The 18,570-nt window shown below is 42.6% G+C and overlaps 1 protein-coding gene across 1 annotated transcript; it reads left to right on the top strand.

The window, feature by feature from the left end:
- Positions 1-9,799: 9,799 nt before the first annotated feature.
- LOC111980262 (coiled-coil domain-containing protein 15-like) lies at positions 9,800-16,623 on the top strand. The gene is made up of 5 exons (XM_024010961.2): positions 9,800-9,959; positions 10,833-10,977; positions 12,709-12,855; positions 14,151-14,293; positions 16,485-16,623. Exons 3-5 carry the CDS (start codon positions 12,782-12,784, stop codon positions 16,595-16,597), a joined length of 330 nt encoding a protein of 109 aa, XP_023866729.1. The 5' UTR covers positions 9,800-9,959; positions 10,833-10,977; positions 12,709-12,781; the 3' UTR covers positions 16,598-16,623.
- Positions 16,624-18,570: the final 1,947 nt, after the last annotated feature.

Here is an 18,570-nt window from a genome sequence, read left to right as displayed (position 1 = left end):
TGACGACTATGGCTGTGTGGTTGAGGCGTGGAGAAGAAAGAAAGCAATTCATCTGCCTATCCCAACATATACATGAATGAATAAATTGGAGAGTGGAGACATTACACAATTTCTCCACAGAACAGGGATGCCTGGATAACAATTAGGTGTTGTTACCATGTTTTCTCACTAGAAAACTATGTCACTCGCTCTACTTGGACTTTTCAGTGGGTCTAAATCAAACAGCCTATTTCCATAGATGTAAATTAGCAATTTATCTGCAAAAGTATTACAAGCCATACTAGCTTGATTCAGCTACTGGAGAAGAGTTTGACAAAATGCATTTGTAGCCGACCAGTGTAGAGAGAGTGACAACAGCTGAAATGGGGAACTGTAGTGCAGAGCAAAGCATCACAGCCCTATGGTCATGACCTGAACTGCAAAAAACTACAGGTGTAGACCTTACCATGAAATGCTTACTTACAAGCCCTTAACCAACAATGCAATTCAAGAAATAGAGTTAAGAAAATATTTACTAAATAAACTAAAGTAAAAAATAAAAGAATTAACACAATAAAATAACAATAACGAGGCTATATACAGGGGGTACCGGTATCAGTACCGAGTCAGTATGCGGGGGTACGGAGGTAATTTGTAAATGTCGGTAGTGGTAAAGAGACTATGCCTATGCATAGATAATAAACAGTGAGCAGCAGCAGTGTAAAAACAAAAGGGGTGGTGGGGGGGGGGGGGTCAATGTAAATAGTCTGGGTGGCCATTTGACTAATTGTTCAGCAGTCTCATGGCTTGGGGGTAGTAGCTTTTAAGGATCCTTTTTGAACTAGACTTGGGGCTCCGGTACCGCTTGCCATATGGTAGCAGAGAGAACAGTCTATGACTTGGTTGACTGGGGTCTTTGACAATTTTTTGCGCCTTCCTCTGACACCACCTAGTATACAGGTCCTTGATGGCAGGAAGCTTGGCCCCAGTGATGTACCAGGCCATACGCACTACCCTCTGTAGCGCCTTACAGTCAGATGCCGAGCAGTTGCCATACCAGGYGGTGATGTCAGGAGTCAGGATGCTCTCGATGTTGCAGCTGTAGAACTTTTTGAGGATCTGAGGACCCATGCCAAATCTTTCCAGTCTCCTGAGGGGGAAAATGTGTTGTTGTGCCCTCTTCACAACTGTCTTGGTGTGTTTGGACCATGATAGTTTGTTGGAGATGTGTACACCAAGGAACTTGAAACTCTCGACCCGCTCCACTACAGCCCTGTTGAGAGACTTGAGGAAAGCTACAGCTCACCCGAAGCAATTGAAAGGGCACTCTATGCCAAGTTGGAGAACTTCCCCAAAGTGACAAATAAAGAACSCCAGAGACTCTGTGACCTTGGAGATCTACTATTGGACCTCGAAGCTATTGGACCTGGCTACCTACCTGGCCTATCGTACCTGGAGACATCCAGAGGGGTGAGCCCTATCGTAGAGAAGCTCCCATATGGCCTGCAGGAAACATGGACATCATATTGGTCAAAATTCAAGCTAGAAAACAACGTCACCTTCCATTCTGGGTGTTCGCCAACTTCATCCGTAGAGAAGCCAAAGTCAGGGCAGACCCGTGCTTCAACCTCTTCTCCTCCCATGCGGCACCTGTCAGATGAGACGAGCAAGACAGACATGGGAAGACAATATCTGTCCACAAAATACAAGTATCTTCAACAGAGAACACGGGGGATCAGAAGAAACCAGCCGTTAAATCTGCAAAAGTAGATTACGTACAGTCACCAAGCCTCATCCATTAAAGAMGTGTGGAGGTTTCAGAGAGAAGTCCCTGGAAGACCGTAAACAGTTCCTCAAAGAGAACTATGTATGTTTTCAGTGCTGCTCTTCCACAAATCATCTCGCCAAGTACTGTAAGGTAACGGTGAAATGCAACGAATGTGAAAGCGGCCGGCACCTCTCAGCACTCCATCCTGGTCCAGCTCCATGGAAGTTAAGCTCATCCCCTTCAGAGCATAGCGGGGAGGAAGAGGAACCAGCAAATCAGGAGGTCACATCTAAGTGCACCGCGGTATGTGGAGAAGGAATGAGCGTGAGAGCATGCTCCAAGATATGCCTCGTAAATGTGTTCCAGAAGGACGCCGTGAAGAATCAAATAGGATGTACACTAAACTGGATGAACAAAGCAAATCGTTCTCTAGCAAGTTCAGAGTTCTTCAACATCTTCAAGGTCAAAGGTAGTTCATCACCATACACACTCAAGATGTGCGTAGTACTCACAGAGACAGCTGGCAGGAGGGCCCATGGTTACGTTGTGAAGTCAGTCGACGAGAAGATGAGTCTCCGCAGTCTCACGCTCATCAAATGTAACCAAGTCCCTAACAACCACTCAGAAATTCCCACTCCAAACGCAGCTCGCCACCACAGTCACCTGAGACGCATCGCAGACGAGATCCCACCTCTGGATTACGACGCAGACATACTTCTCCTCTTAGGCAGAGATGTCTTGAGAGTACATAAAGTCAGGAACCAAATCAACGGTCCAGACGATATTCCATTTGCCCAGAAGCTAGACCTAGGTTGGGTTGTTGTTGGGGACGTGTGTCTCAGAGATGCCCACAAACCATCTCAAGTGAGTTCGTTCAAGACATCCATCTTGGAAAATGGTCGTCCAACCTACTTCAGACCATGCAACAGTCAGGTTAGGGTGAAAGAGAAGCTCAGTTACGGAGCACCGCAGACGAGCCAAACCTTCACGACAACTCACTGACACTTACCGGAGAGAATCTGGGTCAGCCAATCTTCTGTCGCACCACTAGCTATCACAAACTTGCACCTTTGACGACACGAGATTCCTTCAGATCACGGACAACGAGGTCTGCCAAGACCCCTCCAACAGCTGCGTCACGCCCTTGCCCTTTCAGAATCCCAGATGATGGCTGCCAAACAATATGGAGTACGCTTACAGTCGTCTCACCTCACTCCGTCGTACTCTAGCAAAGCAGGCTCAGATGAAGGACCACTTCCTAGAGTTCATGCAGAAAATGCTCATCAACGACCATGCAGAGGTAGCTCCACCAGGAAGGTCAAGAATGCTGGTACCTCCTTTCATTTGGAGTCTATCACCCTAAAAAGCCAGACCAGATCCGTGTGCTGTTCAACTCAAGTGCACCATTCAAAGGAGTCTCCCTCAATTATGTACTCCCCACAGGCCCTGATCTCAACGACAGCCTGCTGGGGTACTCATGAGGTTCAGAAAAGAACCTGTGGACATCACTGCTGATATCAAGCACATGTTCCACTGCTTCGGGATGAGGGAGGATCACAGAGACTTCCTTTGCTTCCTGTGGTATCGCAACAAATTGTGGACTACAGAATGCGTGTCCATGTCTTCTGCAATAGCCCGTCCCCTGTTGTCACCATATACAGTTGAAGTTGGAAGTTTACGTACACTTATGTTGGAGTCATTAAAACTCGTTTTTCAACCACTCCACAAATGTCTTGTTAACAAACTATAGTTTTGGCAAGTCGGTTAGGATATCTACTTTGTGCATGACACAACTAAATTTTCCAACAATTGTTTACAGACAGATTATTTCACTTAGAATTGTCACGCTCGTCAAAAGGAATGGACCAAGGCGCAGCGTTGTGAGCGTACATTTTAGTTTATTTAATGTCGCCGAAAATAACAAACGAACATAAAGCTACATAGTGCTTGCAGGCCACTACACATAGACAACTACCCACAAATACAGGTGGGAAAAGGCAACCTAAGTATGATTCTCAATCAGAGACAACGATAGACAGCTGCCTCTGATTGAGAACCACACCCGGCCAAACACACAGAAATACAAATCATAGAAAAAAAAACATAGAATGCCCACCCAAATCACACCCTGACCAAACCAAAATAGAGACATAAAAAGCTCTCTACGGTCAGGGCATGACAATAATTCACTGTATCACAATTCCAGTGGGTCAGAAGTTTACATACATTAAGTTGACTGTGCCTTTAAACAGCTTGGAAAATTCCAGAAAATGATGTCATGGCTTTAGAAGCTTCTGATCTGCTAATTTACCTAATTTGAGTCAATTGGAGGGGTAGCTGTGGATGTATTTCAAGGCCTACCTTCAAACTCAGTGCCTCTTTGCTTGAAATCATGGGAAAATCAAAAGAMATCAGCCAAGACCTCAGAAAAAAAATTGTAGACCTCCACAAGTCTGGTTCATCCTTGGAAGCAATTTCCAAACGCCTGAAGGTACCACGTTCATCTGTACAAACAATAGTACGARRGTATAAACACCATGGGACCACGCAGCCACCATACCTGTCACGACTTCCGACGTTGACGTCACCGGCTTTCTAGTCACCACTGATCCATGTTTCAGTTTCGTTTTGTTTTGTCTGTATTACACACACCTGGTTTCAATTCCCATATCATGTTCCTTATTTAACCCTCTGGCATACATTTCTGTTCTGTCTGTGATTGTTGGTGTCTTTAGTGGTTGTTGTCTGTGCTAGTGTGTATGTATGTTCCTATTTGGAATTTTGCTTGATTTTTTGAGTAAACTCCGTTGTGTTGCTCAAAATCCTGTGTCCTGCGCCTGACTCCGCTACATCTCTGCACCCAATCGCTGACAATACCGCTCAGGAAGGAGACGTGTTCTGTCTCCTACAGATGAACGTAATTTGGTGCAAAAAGTGCAAATCAATCACAGAACAACAGCAAAGGACCTTGTGAAGATGCTGGAGGAAACAGGTACAAGTCCTATATCGACATAACCTGAAAGGCTGCTCAGCAAGGAAGATGCCACTGCTCCAAAACCGCCATAAAAAAAGACTACGATTTGCAACTGCACATGGGGACAAAGATCGTACTTTTTGGAGAAATGTCCTCTGGTCTGGGGAAACAAAAATAGAACTGTTTGGCCATAATGACCATCGTTATGTTTAGAAGAGAAAGGGGGAGGCTTGAAAGCCAAAGAACACCAACCCAACCGTGAAGCACAGGGGTGGCAGCATCATGTTGTGGGGGTGTTAGCTGCAGGACGGACTGGTGCACTTCACAAAATAGATGGCTTCATGAGGAAGGAAAATTATGTGGATATATTGAAGCAACATCTCAAGACATCAGTCAGGAAGTAAAGCTTGGTTGCAAATGGGTCTTCCAAATGGACAATGAGCCCAAGCATACTTCCAAAGTTGTGTCAAAATGGCTTAAGGACAACAAAGTCAAGGTATTGGAGTGGCCATCACAATGCCCTAACCTCAATCCTTTCGAAAATGTGTGGGCAGAACTGTAAAAGTGTGTGCGAGCAAGGAGACCTACAAATCTGTCTCAGTTATACCAGCTCTGTCAGGAAGAATGGGCCAAAATTCACTCATCTTATTGTGGGAAGCTTGTGGAAGGCTACCCTAAACGTTTGACCCAGGTTGAACAATTTAAAGGCAATGCTACCGATTACTAATTGAGTGTATGTAAACTTCTGACCCACTGGGAATGTGATGAAAGAAATAAAAGTTGAAATAAATAATTCTCTACTATTATTCTGACATTTTACATTCTTAAAATAAGTGGTGATCCTAACTGAGCTAAGACAGGGAATTTTTACTAGGATTAAATGTCAGGAATTGTGAAAACTGAGTTGAAATGTATTTGGCTAAGGTGTATGTAAACTTCCGACTTCAACTGTACCTCTCCACACTCTCTGAACTGGAGCTTGATCCATCCATCCTCAGGTCTCGGGAAACACCAACAAAGTTTGTATCGCAATCTGAACGTATCTGCTTTGCTATSCCTCTGATTGAGAATGATCTTCTCAGGGCATTTATGAAGCTGGAAGCACTTAGTGATTAAATTACTTCTAAAAAGGTCTCCAGTCAGATGCAACGATATTTGAATTATAGCTGAGCATTTGGTCAGTGTACCTTCATCAGAGTGTTAAAACGTAAAATACTGAAAATGAGGATGAAAGTATGTTCAAGAATCAGTCATTTTAGTCAATTTTTTGAAGACATATGGTATGGCATACTTGGGCCATTTTATTGTGTTGCCAGACCACCTCAAACATTTTAAGTCATAATTGCGCTCTATATACCAATTATTTATGGAGATATGGCCATGTGAATCCTGTCCAAAATGCCCCTTTGGAGCTTGTTGGTGGTCATTTTGGAAAACTGAGTATAAATAGGGTGCAGTGCTGCAGGAGTGGACCGGAGTGACTAATCAATGTCTCGCAAGATCACTTAATTAATGATTCATTCATTAATTAGTATTCTGCATAACAGCCTGAGAGAGAGAATTCAGACCTCTTGACTTTTTCCACATTTTGTTACGTTACTATCTTATTCTAACATGTATTAAATTGTTTTTTTCCCTCATCAATCAACACACAATACCCCATAATGACAAAGCAGTCACAGGTTTTTAGATATTTTTGCTAAAAAAAATGGAAATATGACATTTACATAAGTATTCAGAGGCTTTACTCAGTACTTTGTTGAAGCAACTTTGGCAGCGATTACAACCTTGAGTCTTCTTGGGTATGACGCTACAAGCTTGGCACACCTGTAATTTCTCCCATTCTTCTCTGCAGATCCTCTCAAGCTCTGTCAGGTTGGGTGGGAAGAGTCGCTGTACAGCTATTTTCAGGTCTCTCCAGAGATGTTCTTTCAGCTTCATKTCCGGGCTCTGRCTGGGCCACTTAAGGACATTCAGAGACTTGTCCCGAAGCCATTCCTGCACTGTCTTGGCTGTGTGCTTAGGGTCGGTGTCCTGTTGGAAGGTGAACCTTCAGCCCAATCTGAGGTCCTGAGCACTCTGGAGCAGGTTTTCATCAATGATCTCTCTGTAATTTGCTCCGTTCATCTTTCCCTGGATCCTGACTAGTCTCCCAGTCCCTGTCGCTGAAAAGCATCCCCACAGCATGAGGGGTTTCTTCCAGATGTGAAGCTTGGSATTCAGGCCAAAGAGTTCAATTTTGGTTTCATCAGACCAGAGAATCTTGTTTCTCATGGTCTGATAGTCTTTAAGTGCTTTTTGGCAAACTCCAAGCGGGCTGTCATGTATAAGTGACCAAGCCACTCCTTTTACTGAGGAGTGACTTCCGTCTGGACACTATACCATAAAGGCCTGATTGGTGGAGTGCTGCAGAAATGGTTGTCCTTCTGGAATGTTCTCCCATCTCCACAGAGAAACTCTAGAGCTCTGTCAGAGTGACCATCGGGTTCTTGGTCACCTCCCTGACCAAGGCGCTTCTCCCCAGATAGCTCAGTTTGGCCAGGCGGACAGCTCTAGGAAGAGACTTGGTGGTTCCAAACTTCTTCCATTTAAGATTGATGGAGGACACTGTGTTCTTGGGGACCCTCAATGCTGCAGACGTTTTTTTATTGTCTTCCCCAKATCTGTGCCTCGACACAATCCTGTCTCGGAGCTCTATGGACAATTCCTTCGACTTCATGGCTTTGTTTTTGCTCTGACATGCACTGTCAACTGTGGGACCTTATATAGACAGGTGTGTGCCTTTCCAAATCATGTCCCATCAATTGAATTTGCCTGTCACGACTTCCGCCGAAGTCGGTTCCTCTCCGTGTTCGGGCGGCATTCGGCGATCGGCGTTGCCAGTCTTCTAGCCATCATCGATCCACTTTTMATTTTCCATTTGTTTTGTCTTGTCTTCCCACACACCTGGTTTCAATCCCCTCATTACGTGTTGTGTATTTAACCCTCTGTTCCTCCCATRTCCTTGTCCGGAATTATTTATTGTAAGTGCATGTTATTCTGGTGTGCGACRGGTTTTGTAACCATTTATTGTTTGTTCTGGATGCCGGTGGTTTTATGTATTAAACTGCTCCGTTGTAAACCCAGTTTTTGCTCTCCTGCGCCTGACTTCCCTGCTGCCAGTACGCACCCCTTACATTACCACAGGTGGACTCCAATCAAGTTGTAGAAGCATCTCAAGGATAATCAATGGAAACAGGCTGCACCTGAGCTCAATTCCGAGTCTCATAGCAAAGGGTCTAAATACTTATGTAAATAAGGTATCAGTTTTACATTTGCAAACACTTCTAAAAAACTGTTTTCCCTTTCTCATTATGGCGTATTGTCTGTAGATTAATGAGGAAATCATTTTATTTAATCCATTTCAGAATAAGGCTGCARCGTATCAAAATGTGGAAAAAGTCAAGGGGAGTGAATATTTTCCCRAATGCACTGTATATATGGCATTTTGTGGCATTTTATTGTCTTTTTCCAGACCCTTTCAAACATTTTAAGCCATAATTGGGCTGTAAATATCAATTATTTATGGAGATATGGCCAAATGAATCTTGTCCAATATGGCCYCATGCAGTTGGTTGGTGGCCATATTGGAAATGGTCGACCAGGCGGGTAATGGACACAATCTGTGATTGTACTATAGCCAAAAATACTTATTTAGACATGCCCCAGCTGTGTGTGAAATTTGGTGGTGCTATCAGCAATTTTTTCCTGTAGCCGCTGGACTATGTGTCACGTTGGTTATATATGACTCAGGAGACAGGCGCAGGAATGCGTAATAGGGTTTTTTATTCAGCCCAAATTACGGCGTGCCATGTAAAGGCACGGGGACAAAGACCAAACACACACGTACACAAAACACAGGGTTGAAACCCAAATAAAAGAGTGAGGAGTAGCTCGAATAAATACACACGCGCACAATAATAAACACACGGGACGAGACCCGTAATCAATCTGCGCAATCCATAAGGGCACGAAAGCCCAAAACACACAGCACAGGTACTCACACACACACACCAACGGACATTGTAACAATGATCGACAGAACCATGGTGAACAAAGGGCACATATATACAAATACAATTTGTGGGAATAGGGGCCAGGTGTGCGCAATGAAAGTTCCAGAGGGATCCGTGACACTATGGTTAAAAGGACCTCAATATGACGCCTATTATTATTTATTGTCTATATTATCTGTGGGGTTTATTTAGTGGGTATATAACATTACTAGGTCATTGATTTTACCCTATTTTTTTTCTAAGAGGAAATCCAATGGCTGCTCTGGTTGACTGACATGCTTCCCAGACTTCCATAAGGTATYCAGTATTAGTATACTAAGTTTGATACTTATATCATGAAGTGGAACGATCTCGGGTCAATTTGGTTCTTATCCTCACRCACATAGCCAGCTGCGACAGGAGGACACTTCCAACAAAAGCCTGGGAATTATCACACCCCAGTAGTAGACCAATTTAGACAGTGAAAACAGCAGAAGGGGGACTCAATCAGTGGACCACAGGTGCAGAGGTGAACACCAGGACTGGGAATTTGTGTGTCTTTATATGTGTCCAAGTGTTGTCAATGCGGTCAGGTCCACAACCTAAAGAAAAGCCTGGCCTTATTGGGTACAGAAAGTATACTCTCCACCACTTATTGCTGCTTTTTTACCATGTATCAAATAATTGCCCAGAGGCAGGTTGATTATGTGTTTATTGAATTCTAACAGCCAAAATATATTTTTAATCAACTCACTTCTATGCCTAATGTTTGCTCTGTGCTTCTGAGCCGAGAGGACATTTTGAATGGGCTAGAATGGGCCCGGTTAACTCAAACCACATTGACTGGCATCTGGTACGACCATTCAGATTGCATTCACAGATTCTCTAGCGGGAACCAAAATCACTCAAGTAGGTGTTTCAGGTACCAAGCTTATGGGCATGTGGCAGCAGTGTGTAGGAGGGAGGTTCCTATGTGAGAAGTGTACAGAAGGTCATGAGACAAAGGAATGTGTAGTATCGGTGAAAGAAGCGGTATGTGTTCATTGTAGGGGTTCCCATGGTGCTGGAGATCAGAAGCAACCGGTGAGACAGAGGCAGGTTGAGGTTGCCAGGGTTAGGAGTTGTACAGAATGTGTCGTTTGCTGAAGCAGTGAAGAAAGTAGAAAAAGAGAGGTCAAGGGGTAGGGATCCTAAGAGGCTCCCGGTGAGTAGCATACTTTTGCCAGTTCAGAGTGATAGGACTACAAATGAATTGTGCTTCAGTGATGTTGTTTTTTTAGTGTTCATTGCCATGTTTATCAACTGTACCGCAGGAATGGAATGTAAGTTACAGAAAATAGGTGTTGTGGTGGCAGCTGCAGAGAAGTACTTGAGACTACGAGATTTTATTGCAGAAGAGTTTACAGGGAGTGTTGAGTGGTAGTGTCCCATCCTCCCAGGCCGTTCGCCGGGTGTAGGACCTGATGGGGTTAAAATAGTGGAATAGGGTGGTGGGTTTTTAATGAGTGTAGCCTTAGATGGCAGGGTAATTTTTTACCTTTTTCCTTTCGTGTCAGAAAGTATAATGGATTTATACTCTAGTGCAGTTGGTGGCGGTAATGCAACATATTTAATGCCAACTGCCGTTAAACCTAATCTAAGAAGAATAAATTAAGTAGGTGGAGCAAAAATGGTCGCACTGTTATATGTCAAGTAACAAGTAATACTCATTTCAACAGCCTGTTGTAGTTAGTGAATCTTAGCTATTAGGTTGGTTGAAGAAGTAACTAGCTAACGTTGCATGCAAATGTTAGCAATCTGGCTAGCAAAATGGCCCCTAAAAATCTTAAAGTAAAGGGTACAACCAACGTTTCAATTAGTGGGATACATGCTCAAAGCAAACATGGTCGTCAAAATAAAGTATTGGCCGAGAGGAATCAGGCAGTTGCACCTGCAGGCGCCTGGGCGGAGAGTGGACAAGACTACCACGATAATGAGCATTCAACTGCAAGTCACAGTTAGCAACATCAATTATTGTACTGGAATGGGTAGGTAGCTGGAGCATATTTATCTTTTGACTTATTCTCATATGGGCCAGATTAGTACCCTGCTAACTGAGGGGCTACAGGTGGAGAGGCAACGGGAGAAAGAGGATACTCTTTGCCGGTTTCAGGACGAAGTGTGCCGCCGCGTGGTGCAAACAAGTCCGCATGAGGCGGCAGCTTCAGAAGTCATGTGAAATGGTGACTAGCCTATATTATGTGGATAATGGACATCATTGTATTGCCATAGTTGCTTTTAGTAACGCAGGGGTATTTACAAACACTAGCGTTTATTCCTATTGTAATGAGTATCACAAAAACAGTCTACGGGAAGCCAGAAGTTAAAAACGATTACATTTTAACTTAAAGGGAAACTTCACAATTTTTCAACTCATTCATCAGCTCTAGCACCACACCCAACATCAACATATGCGAAAATGGTGCGTTTCTTGGTTTTGTTGTAAGAAAAGATAGAGGAAGATAAGTCTTTCAAATGTATGTAATTCTGTGATTGATTTAGTTAGTAAATAATTAAGCCAATGTGTATATCGCTGATTCATGATCTATGCTAGGGTTCGTGCCGATATCCAAGGGATTGCGACATTCAAAATATGACTGATGAGGTAATAATTCATTAATAGAAGACCGTAATTGATAAGATATGAACATATCTGTAGAGTTAATTCAATAAAATAGAGACTATAAACAKTCTCCCGTGGTGCCCCTACTTCCTAGTTAATTAAAGTTACATGTTTAGATTCATCACGTAAGGAATAATTACACATAGAGAATTTATTTGATAATATAAGTCTTCACGTTTAATGACAGCAAACGCTACGACAGTCCCCTTCAATCTCGTCACCAAGCTTGGGTCACTGGGACTGAACACCTTCCTCTGCAACTAGATCTTGGACTTCCTGATGGGCCGTCCCCTGGTGGTGAGGGAAGGCAACATTACCGCTGGCACGATGACCCTCAACATGGGGGATCCATAGAGGTGTGTGCTTAGTCCCCTCCAGGGGTTTTTCTGGATCAAAGTGTGGCTTAGGTGGTGGGCGTGGCGGGGGCTTGGCCAATGGTGTGGTTGCTGACCGAACATTTTAGAGGCCCTCCTGTTGGCCACAGTGTCAAAATGTAGCTTATACTATCTATCACAACTTCCGCGGAAGTCGGTTCCTCTCCTTGTTCGGGCGGCGTTCGGCGGTCGACGTCACCGGGCTTCTAGCCATCGCCGATCCACTTTTCATTTTCCATTTGTTTTGTCTTGTTTTCCTGCACACCTGGTTTTCATCTCATCATCATTACTATGTGTATTTAGCCCTCTGTTCCCTCCATGACTCAATGTAACTTTTTTGCATCTATATCTAATGTGCATCTATACCCATCATTGATCTCTGCACCTTATAGACCTAGGTGACTTACCCTTTTTATCCTCAGTGATGCAGATGGATTATTTACACAGATGTTGCAGCCAAGCTGGCTGAACATACTAATTCAGTGACATTACCATTAGTGCTGTCATTAGCTCTATAGATAAAATAGATATTCATACGGGCTGGTTCTGGTTTTTCAGCTCAGCAAAGTCATGAGGCAGGTCAGACACAGACTGGTAGCCTGTCAAATGTTCCGAGATGGGGAAGTGATGTCATAGCTCCCGGGGGAATATGGAAAGTGTCTCCAACCAGAGACGTGCGTTTACACTGCTCCTTTCTAACTGGCCAAAGTCAGTTTTGACAAAAATGTCAGATAACCATAGAATTCGAGTAAATGTTTTGTACCTCTATGAATTTCTCATTATTTTTCAATGGATATAACTTTATAATTCTTACCTCCCAATTATAGGAATACTGTATTTACTACAAGATTTTTCTGGAAATGTGAGTACAAATAACTATTTTGCTTTCTAACTCAAAACAAAAACCTGTATCTCAGGTGACAAGAGCAGAGGAGGATCATGAAGAAGAAGAAGAACAGGAGGAGGAAAATATTCCTTTGATTGGGCAACATGACTCCCCTCTTCAGAACKTTGATCCTCACGAAGGTCACGGGAGCAAGGCTGTCACCTTTGACAACAATCCGGTCGGTCACCACAAGTGTTCTCTTTTTAACACTTCTCCAATTTCCTAACACTCCCATTTCCCCAAACCACATACAGTCCTGTGAGGCACGTGCTTATTCTAACATTACTTTAGTCAAGCTATAGCGATTTGTGTTTGTTTATCAGTCTATATAGTTTTCTTTGTAACTCCAACTAAATGACCCTAAAGATTGAATCTTAGATAATGCACAACAAGAGGTGCTTAACTCTTCTGTAAATGAGTCTTTGGGTGCTGTTGCCCAGGAGTCATCTGACTTGTATGAAAAAGACTGCTTTAATGCTAAAACGCATCTATTGTGACCGCTGATAATYAATCTTACATACCTGTGTGTGCTGCAGGTGTGTGAGAGGCTAGTTACAGAGCCTTATCCTGCAGGTCATAGTTTTCGGTTTGGTACTGACTATAGAGCTACTCAATTGCTCTGGCCCCAAGAAGACCAGGAGGAACTGAGAGAGACAGGTGATAAAGGCCCGTTAGAACTACATTATAGGGTTCTAGTGTTTATGAATATACAACCAGGCCCTTCCAAGATGGCTACCAAATAACCTTTATTAGTGACCATATTTACACACAGCCAATTTCATCAGCTGTCCGGGTGGCTGGTCTCAGATGATCCCGCAGGTGAATAAGTCAGATGTGGAGGTCCTAGGCTTGCGTGGTTACACGTGGTCTGCGGTTGTGAGGCCAGTTGGATGTACTGACAAATTCTCTAAAACAAAGTTGGAGGCAGCTTATGGTATAGAAATGAACATTAAATTCTCTGGCAACAGCTCTAGTGGACATTCCTGCAGCCAGCCTGCCAATTGCATGCTCCCTCAAAACTTGAGCCATCTGTGGCATTATGTTGTAACATAGCTGAACATTTTAGTGGCCTTCTATTGTCCCAAACACAAGGTGCACCTGTGTAATGATCATGCAGTTCAATCAGCTTCTTGATACGTCACACCATAGGGATGTAAACAAATTTGTGCACATTTGAGAGAAAGCTTTTGGTGCGTATGGAACATTTCTGGGATTTTTTATTTCAGCACATGAAACATGGGACCAACACTTGTTGTGTTTTATATTTTTGTTCCGTATATAATCTCCATTGAAAATACTTTTTAGTCCAGGAATAATATGACTCCAGGAAACTGGACCTAAATGTGTTTGTGCTGGTGAACCTAGAAAATAAGGCCCTGTGTCCCAGCCTATGTTGTGCATGTTAATTGTGTAACAAGTTGGGCCCTGTGACAGGAAATGGACCAATAAAGATTGTACTGTGTTCTGTGGCAGGTACATCAAGGTTCTGAGGGCTCAGAAGAAGAGGATAGCTCTGGAGAAGACAGAACTCCCCCCTCTCTGTTGCTGCGGAGACAGTTTTTGGGACTCCCATCCTGACACCTGCGCAAACTGTGTCTTCTACCACAACTCTAAAGGTGTTTACATTTTTTTTTWAATTACATTTATTTAACAGGCAAGTCAATTAAGAACAAATTTACAATGACGGCCTACCAAAAGGCAAAAGGCCTCCTGCGAGGACGGGGGCTTAAAAATAAGGACAAAACACACATCACGATAAGAGAGACACCACGACACTACATAAAGAGTAACCTAAGACAACAACATAGCAAGGCAGCAACACATGACAACAACATGGTAGCAACACAACATGGCAGCAGCATAACATGGTAGCAGCACAAAACATGGTACAAACGTTATTGGGCACAGACAACAGCACAAAGGGCAAAAAGGTAGAGATTTTTTTCAAAAAAAGAGACACCAACCTTGTATCTGAAGTGTTTACTAGATAGTTGACTAGTTGGCTAGCCTTTCAGTAAAAAAATGACTTGCCTGTCAACTTTTCATTGCGTAGCCCGGTGCGCCCTCCTGTTGACTCTTACAAATGGTTCTTCACCAACATCATCTTCAGTGTTGTAACCAAATAATGTGTCATTATTTGTTTTACAGATTAATCTTAAGTTTTGAGAACGTAGATAACAGTTTAAAAGTAACATATGAATGAGTATGAATAATTTAGGAAAAAAGTTGGATATTAAATTATGTGTGGTCTGTCACGCAGTCAAATTTTACAATATACAGTGTGTCCCACAAAATGTGTGTGTATATATATAAAAAAGCCAGACTACGGTTTGCAACTGCACATGGGGACAAAGATCGTACTTTTTGGAGAAATGTCCTCTGGTCTGATGAAACAAAAATAGAACTGTTTGGCCACAATGACCATCGTTATGTTTGGAGGAAAAAGGGGGAGACTTGCAAGCCGAAAAACACCATCCCAACCGTGAAGCACGGGGTGGCAGCATCATGTTGTGGGGGTGTTTTGCTGCAGGAGGGACTGGTGCACTTCACAAAATAGATGGCATCATAGGGAACAAAAATTATGTGGATATATTGAAGCAACATCTCAAGACATCAKTCRGGAACGCTAATGGGTCTTCCAAATGGACAATGACTCCATGCATATTTCCAAAGTTGTGGCAAAATGGCTTAAGAACAACAAAGTCAATGTATTGGAGAGGCCATCACAAATCCCTGACCTCAATCCTATAGAACATTTTTGGGCAGAACTGAAAAAGCGTGTGCGAGCAAGGAGGCCTACAAACCTGTCTCAGTTACACCACCTCTGTCAGGAGGAATGGGCCAAAATTCACCCAATATATTTTTGGAAACTTGTGGAAGGCTACCCAAAACATTTGACCCAAGTTAAACAATTTACAGGCAATGCTACCAAATACTAATTGAGTGTATGTAAACTTCTGACCTACTGGGAATGTGATGAAAGAAATAAAAGCTGAAATAGATCATTCTCTCTACTATTATTCTGACATTTCAAATTCTTAAAATAAAGTGGTGATCCTAACTGACCTAACACAGGGAATTTTTACTTGGCTTAAATGTCAGGAATTGTGACAAACTGAGTTGAAATGTATTTGGCTAAGGTGTATGTAAACTTCCAACTTCAACTGTATATATTACTTTTTTGAAAACTCTCAAAACCTAACTTACATAAACTGCAATGAAAATCAGTGGTCAGCTAGATAGAAGAGAGTCATTCGTCGCAAAACGTACCGTTATTTTCCAGGCCATTTAAATGTTGAGCTCCAAGTGGTTTAATCCTCCAACCACTAGAGAGTGTCCGAAGTTAGGGGGCGTCCRATGTTCTGGGAAAATTAGATTGAATTCAGTATTTCCTAACACATTCATTTTTCATTTCCTGTTAGTAACATGCCTCGAGGAGTAATTAACACAAGTATGTCAAGGTCCCGCAACATGAACCCACTAATGTGTACCAGTTACCCCTTAGTGACCTCCTGTTCATGTAAAGTATCAACTTCCTTCCATATTTCCCTATTTGGATTCTTCCCTATGTAGATTTGTCTCTTTTCAAGCCTATCTGGATCGTGTTTATTAGGGTACGCAATATATATATTTTTTAAGCGTTGCAACCTAAAATGGTCAATTTTGAGTTTCTTGTTGGACGGGTAGTGTTGTCCCTCCCTGCTACAGTCCGTTCTCCTATGTTGGGTCCCTGATGAACATGGCATTGAGGTTCAGTATGATGTGCTTGGACTGGGATGGATAATTTTTTCTTTGTCTTTCATCCAGCCTATGTCCAGGCTCTGCAGTCTGCGCCGTTGAGCTATGATCTGAAGGATGGGAGCCACTCCACTTACCAGCAGGCCTCGGCTCGCCGGATCGCCTCCATGCACGCCCTTTAACCCAGGAAGTAATCCAGGAATCAAACCACAACTCACAGGAACTTAGACACCTTGCAAAGGAACAAAAATAAAATACATTTGAATTTCTGCCCTCTTTGTTTTGTCAAATCAATAATTACCTTTAATCTGTACCATGAACAGTTGGTAAGGTTGCTGGATTGAATCCCCGAGCCGAAAAGGTACAAATGGCTTGTTCCTCCCCTGAGTAGGTCAGTTAACCCGCAACAACAACTGCTCCCCGGCCGCCAATGACGTGGATGTTGATTAAGGCAGCCCCCCTCACCGCTCTGATTCAGAGGGGTTGGGTTAAATGCAGAAGACACATTTCAGTTGAATGCATTCAGTTGTACAACCGACTAGGTATCTCCCTTTCCTTTACATGTCATTTTGATGTGCGACTGATTTTAAATCAAACCTTGCCGTCTCTGTCTTGGATACTTATCAGTTGTAATTCCTTAAAACATGATGGGATTTGTTTTGTATGTGGTTTTAATTTAATAATCTGTCATTCGCTTTGTCAGAGATGTACACTTGGTTTTAGTCTGTCCTTAATTAAGGACAATTTGCTGATTTAAAAACACCTGACAATTTATCTTTGAACCTCAGGATGATGCTTCATTGGTGTTTGTCCTCTAATGTATTTTGGATGCGGCAGTGGGCATAACCACTGATGGTGTCCTAATCCTTCCTATTACAGTATACACAGTGTAGAACATTTTGAAACCCCCGCTCTTTCCACGACAGACTCACCGGGTGAATCCAGATGAAAGCTATGATCCCTTATTGATATCACTTGTTAAATCCACTTTGTTCAGTGATGATGAAGGAGAGGAGTCAGGTTAAATAAGTATTTTTAAGCCTTGAGACAATGGAGACATGGATTATGTATCTGTGCCATTCAGAGGGTGAATCGGCAAGATAAAATATAGTGCCTTTGAACGGTGTATTGTAGTAGGTGCCAGGCGCACCGGTTTGTGTCGAGAACTGCAACACTACTGTTTTTTCATGCTCAACAGTTTCCCGTGTGTATCAAGAATGGTCCACCACCCAAAGGACATCCAGCCATCTTGACACAACTATGTGAATCATTGGAGTCAACATGGGCCAGCATCCCTGTGGAATGCTTTCAACGTCTTGTATATTTTGTGCCCTGACAAATTGAGGCTGTTCCAAGGGCAAAAGGGGTGCAATTTAATATTAGGAAGCTGTTCATAATGTCTGGTACACTCAGTGTATATTATTCCATTCCTATGGAAAAAGAGTGGGCTGAAAATGTTGTCTGCTGGTTTAATTTCCTATAAAATGGGGAAAGAGTGACTTTTGTCCTAGACCACAGACCTATGATTGAATTGATATTTTTTTATGTCAATGTATTATTAATGTGTTACTCATTGCATTGTGAGGTAGATTGGTCACAATGTTTCCTATTGTAGTCAGATGAGTGAATGTATGTTTTAGTTTTAACCAAAACAGAATATGAAAAGCCACATTGGAGGCTATACTTGTAGGATATAGACCAGAGGTCCCCAATAACATTCAGCCGCGGTACAATTTCTTTCTTGAGCAGATGGTCGGGAGGTCGGAACATAGTTATAAAGAATTTGTATAGAAAATGTACTGCAAGAAGCCAAAACAGATATAGTATTTGACAAAAACAATCATTTCAAACCTTCATGACATTGGGATATGAGCAGTGGTGGAAAAAGTACTCAATTGTCATATTTGAGTAAAAGTAAAGATAATAGAAAATGACTCAACTAAAAATGAAAGTCACCGAGTAAAATACTACTTGAGTAAAAGTATTTGGTTTTAAATCACTTTGAACTGATTTCCGGGTCATTTTTGTCTTATGTGCAACAATTAATTATACACTGCTCAAAAAAATAAAGGGAACACTTAAACAACACAATGTAACTCCAAGTCAATCACACTTCTGTGAAATCAAACTGTCCACTTAGGAAGCAACACTGATT

This window comes from Salvelinus sp. IW2-2015, linkage group LG20, assembly GCF_002910315.2.
Source record: "Salvelinus sp. IW2-2015 linkage group LG20, ASM291031v2, whole genome shotgun sequence".
In the NCBI taxonomy this organism is placed as follows: Eukaryota; Metazoa; Chordata; class Actinopteri; order Salmoniformes; family Salmonidae; genus Salvelinus; species Salvelinus sp. IW2-2015.
Note: the sequence above shows the minus strand (reverse complement) of the source record. Positions and strands in the feature narration are given on the sequence as shown.